A 16,291-nucleotide genomic window follows, 5' to 3' on the forward strand; every position below is an offset into this window, starting at 1 on the left:
GAAATATGTATAAGCGTTTTATCATCTAGTAAAGTTTTGCTCTCTTGTTCGGACCTACTGTATATAAATGAAAGCTTTTTCTAAACCAAATTAATGAATGTATTACATAAAATGTTATGATATTTGAAATTAACAATGGAAAACATATAATGAAGTAAAACTAAATGTAGACAATTTTTATGTATTTATTTAAGCTTAAGATATATGAAATTTTGATTTAATCATATTGGAAAAATGCACAGTGCTATTTTTACCACTAATTTTAAGTAATTTTTTATCGGACATGCAACTTTTTTTAAAAATTTAATGATTTTAGGTACATTATTTATTTAAATTTTAATTAGTAGAAATAATGTCGTAAAGACCTAACTTCTTTAAATGACAGTTAAAACCCTCTAATTGTTATGACTTTTTTTTCAGTTTTATTTTTTTTAAACCTTCTATTTAAAATTATCAACATTGTAATAATGTGCCTGTCAATAAACTTAACTTTCTTTCATTTATTAATAAATTGTTGTTCAATAAATTGTAAATAATTAGTATCTCTTCAGGGGTCTGTCCAAGCCAAATTTACTACCGCTTTGCTGTACCTTCACAAATTCAACTTTAGGAAAAACGGTACAAAATACTTTTTCCTAAAATTTTATTTTTGTATCCCGTAAACGATAAATCCATATTTTTACCACATTTTTGTGTTGATTTTTTAATATAATTTTTAATTTTCACAAATTATGTCTAAATTTTCACAAAATAGGTACCTCAAAGAAAAACCTAGACAGACCCCTGTCATTCATATTTTTTTATCAACAAATTTGACGACCAAATCTTCAAATTTTTTTGCCAATGTTTTTACTGTGAAATTCGCACATATTTTAGTCAACTCATATGGGAGGAAATTCATCCATCTCCTCCTCTTGTAAATTATTTTTTGAATGCCAATGGATCCTTAGATCTAGTCTGAGGGAGTCGCACCAGATAGGAGATAAGCAACATTTTTTTCAATTTTGGAAAATNTTATATATATATATATATAAAATTTTTCCCCCCTTGGATTTCCTCTCTTTTACTTTCTGACAACTCTCATCCCAGAATATTGGAAAATGCAGATGTTTGTTGATTGAATCAACTTGATTTAAATCTTCGTCAGTGTTCTCCCTATTTACACATTGGTAAAATTATCAGTGTTAATAGGTTTAGTTATTATTATTATTACAAATACTTACTTTGTTTGGTTAAATTTTTATAAGCTTTTTTTTTCTTCAAGATTTTTTGTTTTAAGTGATTTTAAACCTTTTTTTTAGATGTTCATTTTTTCATAATTTTCTGTTTAAATTGCAGAAAAAAAAAGCTTTCAAGTTTATCAATTAATCCCAGTTTTTTAGTTTACTTTTTTTTTTAAAAAAAAAACAATTATATGCTCAGAAATTGTTTTCTAGCATGTTCTGAATTATTTTTACTACAAATTTTTTTCTTGTTTTGATAATGTGTATAAATTACTTTTTGAAATATATGCATACAAGAGTAATTTAAAAAAATTTGAGGATCAAGTTTAGTTATTACATAATACAGTTGAACCTGTTTATCTCAAAATTTCTAAAATTCCTTACATTTACTGTTTAAAATCAATGTATTTTCCATGTTTATGTCGAATTTTTTTCCCTTCAAAACCTCAGTTTCTCGTATTTCTAATAATAGAGCACAAATGTCACAACTTTCTTTATCAGTAGAACTCGTAGACAGTGATGAATTTCGTGACTCCACAGGAAGTAGTGATGAACAGGTAGAGGGTGTTTCTTGGAATTTCGATTACTATCCCTGCACTTCCTTAACTAGAAAGGAATGCTTAGCTAGGTTTTTTTTTGAACATTGAAAATGAAATGTGGAAAACATTGCTTTTATTATAAATTAAAAATTTTTTCTTCTTTTCCTCAGTAGCTGAGTCTGAGACGCCCGCTATGACCTTGGGGTCAAGTGTCCGTTACTTAACTCCTGATGAAAATGAGGTTTATAATTAACAAAAATTGAAAAAGATTCTGTAAAATAGGTGGGATAAAGCAAGGGAATTTTTTGTTCTAATACTGATATTGTAGTAATCCATTCTTCTGAAGAAGAGGTGAAAACTACCATGCTAACTCCTTTTTATTTGAAACACACCTTGGACTTCCACTTTTTGAATAAAAATGAATTAGTTTTGACATTGATAGATCTAGATTTTCTTGTTTTTTTTTCTAGTGAAAGAAATTAAAAAAAAAAAAACCCAACTTATTCTTTTAAATCAATGTATCTGTCAAAATAGTATATTACTCAACAAAATAGTATCAAAATAGAAGAAAAAAAAAAAATATCTGGACAAAGTGCTAAAAATCAGAATAATTTAAGACAGAATATTTTGTATCAAAATGATCAGGACAATTACAAACCCTGGACACAATGTGAAATTATTTAATACACTTTCATTTAAAACTAAAAAGAAGAAAAAAAAAAGCAAATAAGATGGTAAGTTTTCTCACATATGATTCATTGCTAATATGATAGCTATTATAACTTAATTGCTATTTTTCAACAAGGTATATTTTCAAAAAATTTATTTTAAGTATTTTATATTTTTGAAAAAAATATTCCCTGTTAATTTCAAGTTAAAAAAAGTTTATTGTATTTGCATTGTTTGATCTGTTTGTTTTATAACAAACAGTAAGAGAACACCATTGATATTTTTGAATAATGGCTTGATAAATATTTAAAAAAAAAAAAAAATGGAGTTACTGAGCTATTCAATACTGGGTGCATTTTTTATGAAAAGTTTAAATACTGGGAAATTGATTATATCATAATTCAGCTTTAAGAACTGGAAATTAGCAAGTGGAATGTAAAATAAAAAAAAAAAAACTAATTAGAATATTCATATTTTGTAAGGAATTCTAATTCATCTGAGCTAACTAACATCTTATTTGACATAAAACGTTTACATTCTACAGTAAAATAGTGAAGAATTTAGTCAGAAATGAGAGATTTTTTTAAGGAATAATTCAGTCATGTTTCTTGAAAAATGTATTTCACACTGCCTATATTATTATTTTAGTAGTAACTCTTAAGCTATTATTTTAAAATTAAGAGTTTAATAATATGCTGCAGGAGGAACTTTTCATGGCAAATTCTGTTTCTTAATCATTAGTATTTTAAAATTTGAAGTAAAGCGGGTTCAAGAAAACGTAGTATAAACATGAAGTTTCGAATGTTTACAAAATGCAAACAAATTATTGTATGATTACTTACCCACTTTATAATCTTGACCTTATTTGTTTGCATTCCGATATTTTGAAAAAGAATTTCAGCATTTGAAACTTCACAGTTGATTCTAGGTTTATCTGAACTCATTTTTTCTATCCTTTTAAATTATTCATGTAGGAAAAAGAGAATTTCTAAGGAAAGGTTTTTCTTGCTGTAAAGCGTTTTCTTAATAAGTTAATGTTTAATCAAAAGAAAAAAAGTGTTAAGTTCATGATAAACAGTAAATAATTTCTCTTTTCAGCTATCTTAATTTCAAAGAGAATTATTAATCTAAAAATTGCTCTGTTAGACTTTTGTTATAAAAGCAACCATTTGATATTATAACTAAAGATTTTGAAGTTAATATGCATGTAATTAAAAACACCAATCTAAAATTCAATGAAAATAATACATTAAGCATGCAAGGAATTTTCAGATAATTTTTAATAAATAAACTTTATAATAGATATGAACAATACAAAATTAACATTGCACATTTGATTGGCTGAACCACTTTAATAGTAATGGTCTACCTTTACATACACTATATTATCAGTTTTTTTAAAAAAATTTTAATTTCAAAAATTAAGCAGCAGCATCAAAAAATGTGTCAATGGTGTTTGACACATCCTGTGGAGTATACTTGATGTATTTATCAGTATTTTTTGTGAACCCAGCATCAATGTACCTAAAATAATAAAATTGTTAAAAAATAAAATAAGTGAATCAATTTTACATTAAATATTTATAAACATTTATATATATGTTTTTTTTAAAAAGTGCAATTAAAGCAACTATTTTCAAACATTAAAATATTAGTTAACTTTACATTTTATTTTCTGGAAATGATAAGTTAATACATTACTTACTTCTTACAATGTACAAAATATATCTGAACAACAATTTATAACTTATTTGCCTTGGTATTGTTTAAAAATTAGGAATTGTGTCTGAAAATTTGTCATCAACAAAATTGAAAGACTATAATCGATATTTTATGTAAGACATTTTAATAGAAAAAAAAAGAACTATGGATAAAATTATCAACACTGTAAGTTGAAAAATTTTACGTGTTTGAAGCTAGAAGCATTAGGATATTTTCTTTACTACATGGCGATGATTTACCATAACTAATAAAAAGAATTTTATGTGTACAGACTTACTTTTCATAAAACATGGTATATTTGGGTAAAATAAATTCTTTATTGTCTCTTTTCAAACCTTCTCTCAGCTCTATGTTAGGGACAGCATAAGCCTTTTGTGTTCGTGTTATTTCCTCCATTTCCTTGTTGAAACCTGAAAACTTGTCTTTGATGTTTTGCTTATCTTTATCTCTTAACTAAAATGCAGAAAAGAATAATCAAACCATACAGAAAAAATTCATGCACAATGTTTAACATTTCTATTAAAAGCATTCGGATAACCAGAATTTTGACTCGCTTGATACTTTTGATGCATTATTCTCAGTAGCAGATTATAGATACATTTTATGCCAGTTCAGAAGTAAATGGCAACCAGTACAAATATTTTTAATATTCTAAAATGTACTATAATTTCAATAGAATCCGAAATGACTTTTTATAATATCTTAAACAAAGATGGATCTTAACTAACCTTCAATGAAAACCTGCACCCTTGAGTTTAAATCAATCATTTAAAAAATAAATAAAGACAATAAAAAAAAAGCAAAATAAACATGTACAGCAAAAAAAAAAAAAAGAACCTAAATAATATTAATCTAAAGACTGAATTTTATGTATTACAATAAAAACTTAGTTGTTTTGATCTAATTTAGTTAATGTTTAAAAGCTAAAACTATGAGAGGTACCATCTGATTTTCGTACAAAAAATTACAATAAACATAAACCAGATCAATAAATTTTTTAAAATTTTTTTTGATTTGTATAAAAGCTAAAATAGTCAACAGATGTTTTTGGCTTATTTATAAAATTAAACAATTATTTAAAAAAATGGACAAAGAATTTATGTTCTTTTTGTTTGCTTTTCCTTCAATATGAAACTATGTCTTGAGCATACACAGAAAGATAAATTTTTACAAAAAGAGCAAACTATTTTTGACAGTTATTCAATAAATTCTAAAAATTGAAAAAAAAAAAATATGAGCAATATTTTTACATTAAATTTGCTTTAGCCATAATCTTTTAATATATTTATAATATAGAATTCAACCATTCATAAATAATGCAATAAAACACAAACAATAGTTAAGTAATTACTTTTATGCTGGCACCCATTTGTGTTGAATTAGATGATGCTCTAGCTTGGGAAACAGGCTTATCTACTTCCATCACATAATGCAATACACGACTCCAACTGCAACAATATCACTTTCATTAGATACAATCAATTTCATTAGAAACAAAACTTACTTATTTTTGGAATGACATTTCAACAGAAATAAGGGTGAGCAGAAAAAATTATGCATGTAATATGCATTACTATAAATAAAGTAGTTGCTAAAATATAACTACAGTAGAACCCCAATTATCAAATGTCTGACCACTTTGGTAATAACATTCCTACAAAGTTTCATCATTCATGAATTAAGGTGCAAATTTATTTGACTAGTAATGTACACAGAAAATAAAAAAAAAGTCTTGCAAGATGCAATGTAGCTGAAGCAATAAGTAATTAACTCTTTTGGCAGTAAATTAAAATGCCAACAGTATTAATGCAATGCAGGCCAATTATTTAAAAGATTGTTAGGGATTCATATATTTTTTCTAAGTCTATTATTTATTTTTTTGTTGCTAACATATAAACTTAAAATGCGAATTCACTAAAATGTATATAGGTGTAAAAATCAGGAAAAACAAGTTTTTTTTTCTTTTCTGAAATCTCTCGTAGTTATGACTTATAATTTAGAAGTTCTAATATCACCCTAACTAAAAAATAAGGTAACTTTAAAATTAGACTAATTCTACATTTTTCAAAAAGAAACTTACTCAATTTAAAATTAAATGCAAGCTCTGTTACATTAACCATCTGAAATATTTTTAAATAAAAGTAATAATGTAGGAAGAATTTACAAATATATAGTAAATATTGTTTGTTGTTTTAAATGCCCCAAGTACATCAAGTAAATTAATAACTAAATTAATAATTTATCAATTTAGTAATTAAAAAAAATTACCTTTGAGAATATATTCTTTTTTGATCTCGAATCTGATCATTATAATAATTTTCAGCTAACGCATTGTGCATCCTTACAATTTCCAAAAGTCCAGTTCTAAAATTAATGAAATAATCTTTATCAACAATGATTACTTTTCATGAAAGAGTATTTATATGTGTCCAAATGAAAAAATTTTATTAAAAAATGTTAATATTATAATAATTTTCATGTATATTTTTACTAAAATTATAAAAGTTTAAGTAAGTTTTCTTCATTACTGCACATAACACATATAAATGATAAAGTAACCATAAAAAAGTCATAAAATTACTAGTAAACTGCATGATATTAAATTTTACACAATTAGGTGGAATACAGAGCAAGTGTTAAAATGTGAATTATTTATTAATAATTACAATTTTTACAAGACTTAAATAAATATTTTAGTTTGCAAGCACCTTATCCTATTTTTAAAAAAATCATAAAAATATGCTACAATTAAGAAATAATGCATATGAAAGTGATGATTTGAAAGAAAAAAAAAATGAATGTGTTTTAAAAAATGTGATGTAAAATTATGAACAAAAAGTTTTAATGACCAAATGAAGACACCTGATTTCCTCTACGCAAAATATATTACAAACATAACATTGAAATTTGAGGACATAAAAGAATGCAGCATTTTAAAAATTTACAAAAATGAAAACATAAAAATGTCATTTACCGTTGAAGAGCTTTAAGAATGTAATGAAGATTATTCATTCTAAATATTGCCCGAAGATACACATCACTGTAATAGTCACTTTTTGTTTGCAAGGTTACTCCTAAAGCTGATAAAACTCTTGCTAAAAAATACCAATAAAAATAGTTTTTCATTGACATTACATTAAGGAAAAGGAAGAAAAAAAAAGAATGTTGCATTTTCATTAATAAAACTGAGACATTTAGCATATGTGATTTATTTAAGCATTTGAAACAAGATTTCTATTTTGACAGTCTTGTCTTCTAGATATATTGGAGAATATTTTATTTTTTTAAACGAGTCTCGTAAAAATGAATCAGACCACTTTACACTAATAACCTGGTAGCAGAAATCCTCCAGCATGACAGTGGGCGATGCAGATATTTTGAAATTTGAAGATTATTTTTCACCTCAGAATTAAAAAAAAATTATCATGCCATTAGAAGATTATTTTTCCTCTCAGATTTAAGAAACAAGTCTAAAAATTACTCAGAGGAGAAAGAGAAAAATCATTGTCAATTCCTAAACTTACTCAACTACTATTTGCTTCAGGTTTTTTTAAAATTTTTTTTTTGCCTACATGCAGATATAAAAGTAAACGATAAAAGATGACTTTAAAAAATTTCAGATAATTATATTTAATTATTTGAATTTTGAAAAATAAAGAATTTTTATGACAAAAAAATTCCCAAAAACTCTAGATTCTTGTTTATAGATTTTATGGGGACTTAGTCCATTTTTTAACCTTCAATTATTGTATTCATTTAATAGTGCATAATCAATTTTAATTAAAATAAAAAATTTTTTGTGCATAAATTTTTATCTACCTTTTATGCGCTAATTTTGATTTAATGATGGGATCTTTATGTTTTAGGGCTGAATCTTAATGATTCAGAGGGATGACTTCACCGATTCATTAGCATATTCAGAGTCATCCCTTCAAACCATTAAGATTGAGTTCTAGAACGTGAAGATCTGATCGTTAGATCAAAAGTTATTCAGATGGTTGGTTCATTTTTTTTTAGCACTGCATACATGTTAGATCAAGCCTAGTTTTTACCATAATAGTGTGTTTGACTGTGTTAGATTGACTCGGCAAATTCTGTTTGGGCATAGCAGCAAAAAAAGGCGTTTGAACTTAGTGCATTATCTCAGAGGTAGAAAAACTTTTAACTTACATTTGTAGATTATTTTAAATTTTCAACAAATACCAGAATTTTTCAAAGTTGATGGTATAATATAATTCAAATATAGTTGGTTATACTTTATGTTGATGATTATGATTCAATTCCAGGTATAATACAACTCTAACATCTTCAAAGAAACAAAAGAATAATTTTAGATATGAAAAGCACAAAATTTTTAAATGTGTCTTACTGATATATTGAGCAAATGAAAGTTTTCCTTTATCTTTAGTTGAAGCAAATGACACATCCTGTAATGTTAGTACACTACCTAAGATATCTTGATAGTCTTGCAATTGTTCCAGTAACATGATAGCCTGTAATTCAGAAAATAATAATCCATTATAATGTTAGACACTTAAAAACATCATAGTTGGTAACTACATTGCTAATATCTAAAATATTTTAGGAACAAGGAATTTTAAGGGTTTCTTTAGTCAATAAAATATAAAAATTACATTACATTAATAATTATAAAGTGACTGAAATAATTTCCATTTATGATTGACATTTAATGGACTACATTGTTAGATGTTTCATTGCATTTATTATACTTTTTAATTCATAATCCTGAATAGTAAAAGGTATTGCAAACATTTTAGATACATAATATGTATTATTTTTTCACATAAAAACAGCATATTATATATAAAAAAAGCAAGAAAAATTTAGAATATTTAAAAAGAAAAGCTTCAAGCTGATTAGCACAAATGAGGTTACTATTAGACACAATATTTAAATATTCAAATAAGAAACTGAGCAAAATATCTGATTTAATAGGAAAACTTTTTCTCAAAGTCCGTCTCAGTTTCAGAATATTTTTAAAATATACAAAAATAAGGATATTTTCTGATTAAACCACAATAAACTGAAAAAATTTAGTACAATTAGCAGATATGAAACAGGTATAAACTGTTCATTACAGTGAAAGTACAATAAATATGAATCTAAATTAATTGAGACAATGGAGTGAGATTTTCATAGCTATTGCAGAAAAACGTCTGATATGGTTGAAGTTTAAGTATTCAGAAGAAATGAAAATTATTTTAATAAATAAATAACAAAAAATTTAGAGTTTATTTACAGTTAAATTTTATTAAAATACAAATTTTCAAATAGCAAAATACTAATAACAATTTTTTTCAATATTATTTTAAAATTCATTTAAAAAAGTTGATATAAAAAGTGCTTCAAAATAATTATCTTTTATTAATAAATTGCATTTGTTTATACAAAATATTTGAATTTTTTTTAATGAAATAACTTATAAGAAACTTTTAAATTTAAAAAATTAAATGTGAAGTTTGCATGTACAAGGTTCAAGAAGTTAAGATTTAACGAATCTTTTTTTAAATGTGATTTGTCAAATGTTTCCTATTCTGATTTTAAGGTAATTGACTTAGCATGTTTATTTTTTATACAAATAAATAAAATTAAGTACAACCTCATAATTACCCACATTTTAAAAACTATAATAAAATTTTCTAAATTTAACTGCTGCAAAGGTAAACAACACATAATATTCAAAATATAAGTTACAAAACTAAATAGGTTTCATTTTAATGTTATTAACAACAATATTGAAGTTTATTTAAATTTTAAAAACTGTAATATAGAAAGTTTATTTAATCATTTTCACAGAAGTTATAGTCAATTTTAAGATTGAGAGCAATATTCTATTACTATTTAAAAATAAATAAATAAATAAAATCAAAATATTATATTCACTTTTATTTCTAACAACAATTGCAAAATATTATAATGTTATTCATATATTATCGTTTAAATCTTGCTTACATTGCTAGTAAGTTGATGAACAGTACCATCTTTGGGCATTTTAGTATCTGGATTATTTTTAATACTCTCAATAAACTCTTCAAGGGTTTTACTTATCTAGAATAAAAAAAAAATGGAAATTATGATACATTGTATTTTTGAACAAATAACAAGCAGAAATAAAAATGAATATGTTACTTACTGTAGCTTGTACAGTGATAACAAATCCGCGAAGTTTGTCATATAATGTTGAGGAACACCCCTGAAAAGAATAATTTATTTTTTTAAAAAAAACTACAATTATGATAAATTTATAAAAAATATTTCTATTAGCTGCAATATAAAGTTATTTAGACAAAATTTTTTAGATTAAATATGTTTCCCCATAAAATACAATAGTCATTTATTTAAAAAAAAAACCTTTTCTAATTACATTATAAACACTAAAATTAAAGTTATCATACTGTTAAATTTAAAATGTTTAAAAAAAGAATCAGAAATCATTGCTGCTCAAAATAAGGTAGTGGATGACTCAGAAAGTTTTTGAACCCCAAGTATTTCTTTCATCCTTCTAGTTGATTGGCATATTTTTTTAGAATAAGTGTTTTAATATAAGAATTACATTAACATAAGAATTATATTAATAAAGTAAATAAGAATTATATTAATATAAGAATTATATTAATATAAGAATTATATTAATATAAGAATTATATTAATCTCAACTATATTAAAAATAATTTAAAAAACTGCAGTTGAATTATTAAAATAAAAATTAAAAGATGTAAAGATAATTTACACATAGTAACATAATTATAAAACAAGTTTTGCTAATATATTATTTAATTCTAAAAATTTCAGAAAAATTTGAGAGTAGGATTTTAAACAAACCTGGAAAAGTTTCTCAAAATCAGTCTTGATAGTCATAAGGTGACGCAAAATAGGAAAAAGATTGAGTGCTGCTGAAAATTCATGTCTCTGAACACTTTTTTTCACTTTACTAACAATCAACTGTATAGAAAAAAAAAGTGTGATTCAAATGTGTTATTAAATAATAAAATTTTACATTAGTATCAGGTTTTTGAAGAATGAGCAAAAACAGTAGTACCCTGATTAATATAGGTCAGATTTTTCTGAGATCCAAAACATACGTCTTGAAATCAAACTTATCTGAGTAGATGATTCACATCACTATTTAAATCACAATTCTTCGTAATCTGTGATTAACATCAATTGGGTAGATTCAGAAATAGCATGATTTATAAATTGAATCAATACAAATTGCAGTGTCTAATCACTGAGAATAATCCAAAACCGAAACATCAGGGCTCGAAAAAACTCGGAAATTTTACCCGTCCCCGAGGATGGCCTGTCCAACAATGTACCCGTCCTCCTTTGAAACTAACCCGTAGCTTCTAAATAAATAAAAATATAATTTTCTCCTATTTATTACAAACATTTATATAAATTGCACAATGAATTAGTAGTTACTAGGATTACAAATACTAGGATTACAAATACTAGGATTACATTATACAGTAATAAAATAAACACTAGGTTACTAATAGCAACCTAGTATTTCTTTTATGAAATAATTAAAACGACAAAGGTCAAGTTATCTGGAATGTCAATTTATCCAAGGGTACTGCTCTTTTTAAACATGACGTTTGTCAGTTCCCCAATCAAGCCAATGATTTACAGAGGTTTCTGCACAAAAATCTGAAAGGGGTTTTCCATTTAGGTAGATGCTCATAATTGCATTTAACACTTCTTGTTTAAGACCTGTCCAAATCCACATGCACAGATCAACTTTTCTTTTGTTTACCGATTACGTGAGTATGTGCATTTGGTCTGAAGAAGGAATTAACGGGATTCCTAGATTAGAGGGTCATTTTAGAGGTGAGGTGCTTGACTCTTGTAAGATAACAAAAATTGAAAATGTTTCACGAACATTAACGGGAAAATGGCCGTCCGCGCGGACGTTGGATTCGAGAAATTTGTTGTCCGCAGGGAATTTTTGACCGCCGAGGACGGGCGGACGTGCGGTTTCTCGAGCCCTGCGAAACATGCCTCTTGAAACCACTTATCTGAGTAGGTGACTTGTATCTATATTTAAATTATGATTCTTCAAAATCTGAGATTAATTCCATTTGGATAGATTCAGAAATAGTATGATTTATAAATTGAATCAATACAAATTGCAGTGTGTAATAAATGTAAATAATCCAAAACCGAAACATACATCTTGAAACCAAACTTATCCGAGTAGATGATTTGTATGTATATTTAAATCAGGATTAATCATAATCTGTGATTAACACCAATTGGGTAGATTCAGGAATAGTATGATTTATAAATTGCAGTGTGTTTTTAATGTGAATAACACTAATTACAGACCACAAGCGAAGTGAAGTTCTAAATGAATACATTAATTTTAAAGTTTATACAATGAAAATAGAAAATAAAGGTTATGAAGTGCCAGAGTACCCACTTCCCAGATAAAAGCAAAATACCTGAGTAAACTTCAAAATATTTTCATACATTTATACAAATAAGAAACTTTTTAAATAGTGATACTACGTCACATTTAGCAGAAAAAGTTTTTCTCAATAAAAACATATCATTCGCTATTACAAGCTCAAGATAAATATGAATTTATTCTTAAGAAAAAAATGTTTAATATTCTAATGGTTTATTAAGTCTAATTTTAATACAAGAAATCCTTATTTAACGGAAAATCAGAATAATCAATTAGAATTATTTATTAAAATAGTAATGATAACAAAAAATTAAATAATATGTAATACCACTTAATATACTGAAGAGTAATAAAGTGTTTGAAGAAAGCAAAACTTAACTGGGTGATAGAACGCATCTACAATATTCCTGATATTGAGCAATATTCTTCATAGAATGTATGATCAGAACGCTGGGAAGTTAAAAGGTAGTTTAAAACAGCCACATTTAAAGAATTAACACAAGAATGGGAAAAAATGGTTAAGAAAACTTCGTATTCTCAAAAATATGATTGATGAACAAAGAAATTGCAGGAAGAGATGCTTAAAAAAACTGCTTGATGTTTTCACAAATGTAAATTACTCCCTATGCCCCAGGTGTGAAGCCTGCATTACAGCTTATGTAAGATCTTTTGAGCAATTTCTTAGAGCATCTCTCTGAGCAATTCTTTGCATTTAATTACATCTTTTTCTTTTGAGCACATTCTATGATGAATATTGCTTGTACAGATACGTTTGATCACTCAGNAGCATATGCGACAGAAGATGAAGTGGAGTCTCGCCCCGAACGCATTGATTGTCTGCTGTGCTCCGCGCGCTTGGCAGACACCAAGACGCTAGGCCCGGTTAGAAACGGTGGCGTTAAAAACCACGTGAGAGAACTCAGGAACAAAACAGAAAGAACGAGAAAGATCCGCGGGAGTTTTATAAAAAGGGCCGCCGGCAGTATTGGACAAATTCAAGGACCTTTCCAGTTTTTCAAGGACCTAAGACGTTTTTCAAGCACTTTCAAAGACCTAAATTTAGCAACAAAAAAAATCAAGGACTCTCAAGGACCGTGGGAACCCTGACTGTAGTAAAAAGAAAAAGTTGAATTGAATACCCTTACCCCTTATATAAACAAGCCAGGTAAAAAAAGGGTTCTTATATTTTTAAATAAAGGAAAATTAACATTAAAATTTCCCATGTGAATTTCTAGAACTTAAGTAAGTCTTGAACATACTTTCATTTGTCAGTAAAAATAAGACATTTTATTTGATTTGTCTTATTTATAAAATAAAGTGGTAATTCAACATCTAAATTCAAGAATAAAACAAAATAAAAGAATTTCTTTCATATTTATGCTCCTAATTTTAATAACTGTATAGAAAGATGTTGTTTACCTCTCCTTCAGACATTAGATTTTCCATAGCTTTGGTGACAACTCTTTCAAAAACTACCTTTTTGCTTTTACTGGGAACAATGCCGGTCATGAGACTTAGCTCACTCTGAAAGTAAAATAAAGGATAAAACAACAGGTTATTAATCAGTGCAAAAAATACAGGGTGATTTAAAACTATCTTTCCAACTTTAACAATAAGGTAGTATTTATACTAGATAAGTACTAATTAATAACTTATGTTTGTATATATTTTAGGAACACTTTACATGAAGCTACTAACATTAAAATGTTTTGTGATTTTGGGGCACAAATATTCAAGAATAATGATAAGAATGCTCACTTAAAATGAGTATTTCTATAATTTCACATGTGATTAATACAAGGAACATTCACTTGGATTTCATGAGTTTTAAATGATAGAAAATCTAATCTCATTGTATGTTATTTAGCAGTATAAACACTAAATTATTTCTGGGATATCTGGGTAGAAACATAACGAATAATGAAAGAAATATTCACATGGAATGGATATTTTCTTGAAATTCATGAGAATCAAATGGAAGAAATAAAGGCTTATCCTATTAATTATGATGTATGGAAAATTAAGGGTTTGTTTTTGTGCAATTGTTTCAATAACAACTAAATTTGTTCATAGTACATTAAGTTAATATTGGTTTTCCTACACTGGAAATAGAGTAGACCTAGTTTAAGAGTGGGAGTTGATTTTTGTAATGAAAACACAACTCACAAAATGAACATAAATACCTAATTTATAGAGAGTATAACAATTATTGACAGGAATAAAGCAAGATTTGAAGATAGTTATTTTAAATTTACAAATGTATTCAGCGCATACTTTAAATTTAAAAAAAAAACAACAAAAAAAAAACACAACAACCATAGTAACAATATGAACACAGAGATTCATATTTATCTTCTGATGAGTTGAATCTTTTGTACACAGATTGCAGGAGGGGAAAAAAAATCTTTTTGAGTTTCTTTTTTAAGCTATAGATTGTGTTATATTGGAAAGTAAATTAGAAAAACGTAAAAATCAAGCAACCAAAAAGAATTAACAAGAGATTAAAGATAAAAAGGTTGAGATCTCATAAAAAAATTCCAACTACAGTAATATTGGCATTAGAGTAACAATTCTGAGTTATAGTGAATCGACTGAATGACGCAACAAACTTTTTAATTAAAAAGAATAATTGTCACAAATTAGCTAAGATAGTTTATTGAAATTGAAATAATTGATTTATTGAATCTAACTTACCTGCATAAGTTTTAAAAGACCACTAAGTGAAGTCATGAAAGACATCACATCTATTTCAATGGTTTCATCTTTTGCCTCAGGTAAGAGGGATGTCTGATATCTATGATGCCCTATAGATAAAATAAATAAATATTTGTTCATTTTTTCCTAATATCGCATTATGAAATGTGTAATTAAAATACATTGAATTATTTTACAATTAAATATTTTAAAAATTATGTAACTTATATTAAAAATACTTCTCCATCACAAAATACAGAATATTCTAGAAAATCACATATTTGAATTCTAGAATAATATGTGCTTGCATTGTACTTTCAGTGACTACATACTTCATTGAATAAATATCAAACATGTTCTAATCTTACATGTTAAAATTCTCAGAAAATAAATTATTGGAAACAAAAGGAATTCATGGAATGTAATCCAAAATTCATGGAATGTAATCCAAAATTCATGGAATGTAATCCAAAATTCATGGAATGAAATCCACATTTAATGAATTTTGACTAACTCACATTCAATTTTTAATTTCTTTAAAATTATGGATACATTTAAAATAAGCCAAAAAGTTACAAGCAAAATTTACTTTAAAAAAAAATCTTAAAAAAAAAATCATGCTAAGTTTTGTTGAGCAATGCATGTAAATATTTAATTATTTTAAAATCTAATACTTCACTTTCTGATCATAAAATCAATTCAATTTTGATACATAAGAGGTAAGTAAACACATTGAAACATTAACACTTTCAGCTAATTCCTTTCTTTCTTCATGATTTTTTTACATGGAAAATTTAACACAGATTAATGATAGTAGATAAATTATAATTTAAAACTACCTCTGAATATTTCTTGCCTTAAAGGTTTCAGGAAATAAGATTTCAGTACAGCTATGAAAAGGGAGGAGGAATTTTAAGGCAAATGTAGGGAGAAGAAAAACTTTCATAAAGTTATTGTTTTTTAAAAGCTGTGCTTACATTTTGAGTTAATACTGTATTTCCAAAAATTATAAA

At 26.1% G+C, this 16,291-nt stretch overlaps 1 protein-coding gene across 1 annotated transcript in view; it reads right to left on the minus strand.

Moving 5' to 3' along the window:
• Positions 1–3,693: 3,693 nt before the first annotated feature.
• Positions 3,694–16,291, minus strand: part of LOC107449606 (exocyst complex component 7) — a gene marked incomplete in the record, with an annotated part of 30,589 nt that continues 17,991 nt past the window's right edge. The window contains 11 exon segments of the mRNA XM_043051570.2: positions 3,694–3,955; positions 4,431–4,606; positions 5,505–5,601; positions 6,422–6,517; positions 7,128–7,248; positions 8,523–8,646; positions 10,127–10,222; positions 10,308–10,367; positions 10,997–11,116; positions 14,004–14,108; positions 15,279–15,388. Of these exon segments, the coding sequence (XP_042907504.2) occupies positions 3,853–3,955; positions 4,431–4,606; positions 5,505–5,601; positions 6,422–6,517; positions 7,128–7,248; positions 8,523–8,646; positions 10,127–10,222; positions 10,308–10,367; positions 10,997–11,116; positions 14,004–14,108; positions 15,279–15,388 (1,208 nt within the window).

Source organism: Parasteatoda tepidariorum, chromosome 5, assembly GCF_043381705.1.
Source record: "Parasteatoda tepidariorum isolate YZ-2023 chromosome 5, CAS_Ptep_4.0, whole genome shotgun sequence".
Taxonomy (NCBI): Eukaryota; Metazoa; Arthropoda; class Arachnida; order Araneae; family Theridiidae; genus Parasteatoda; species Parasteatoda tepidariorum.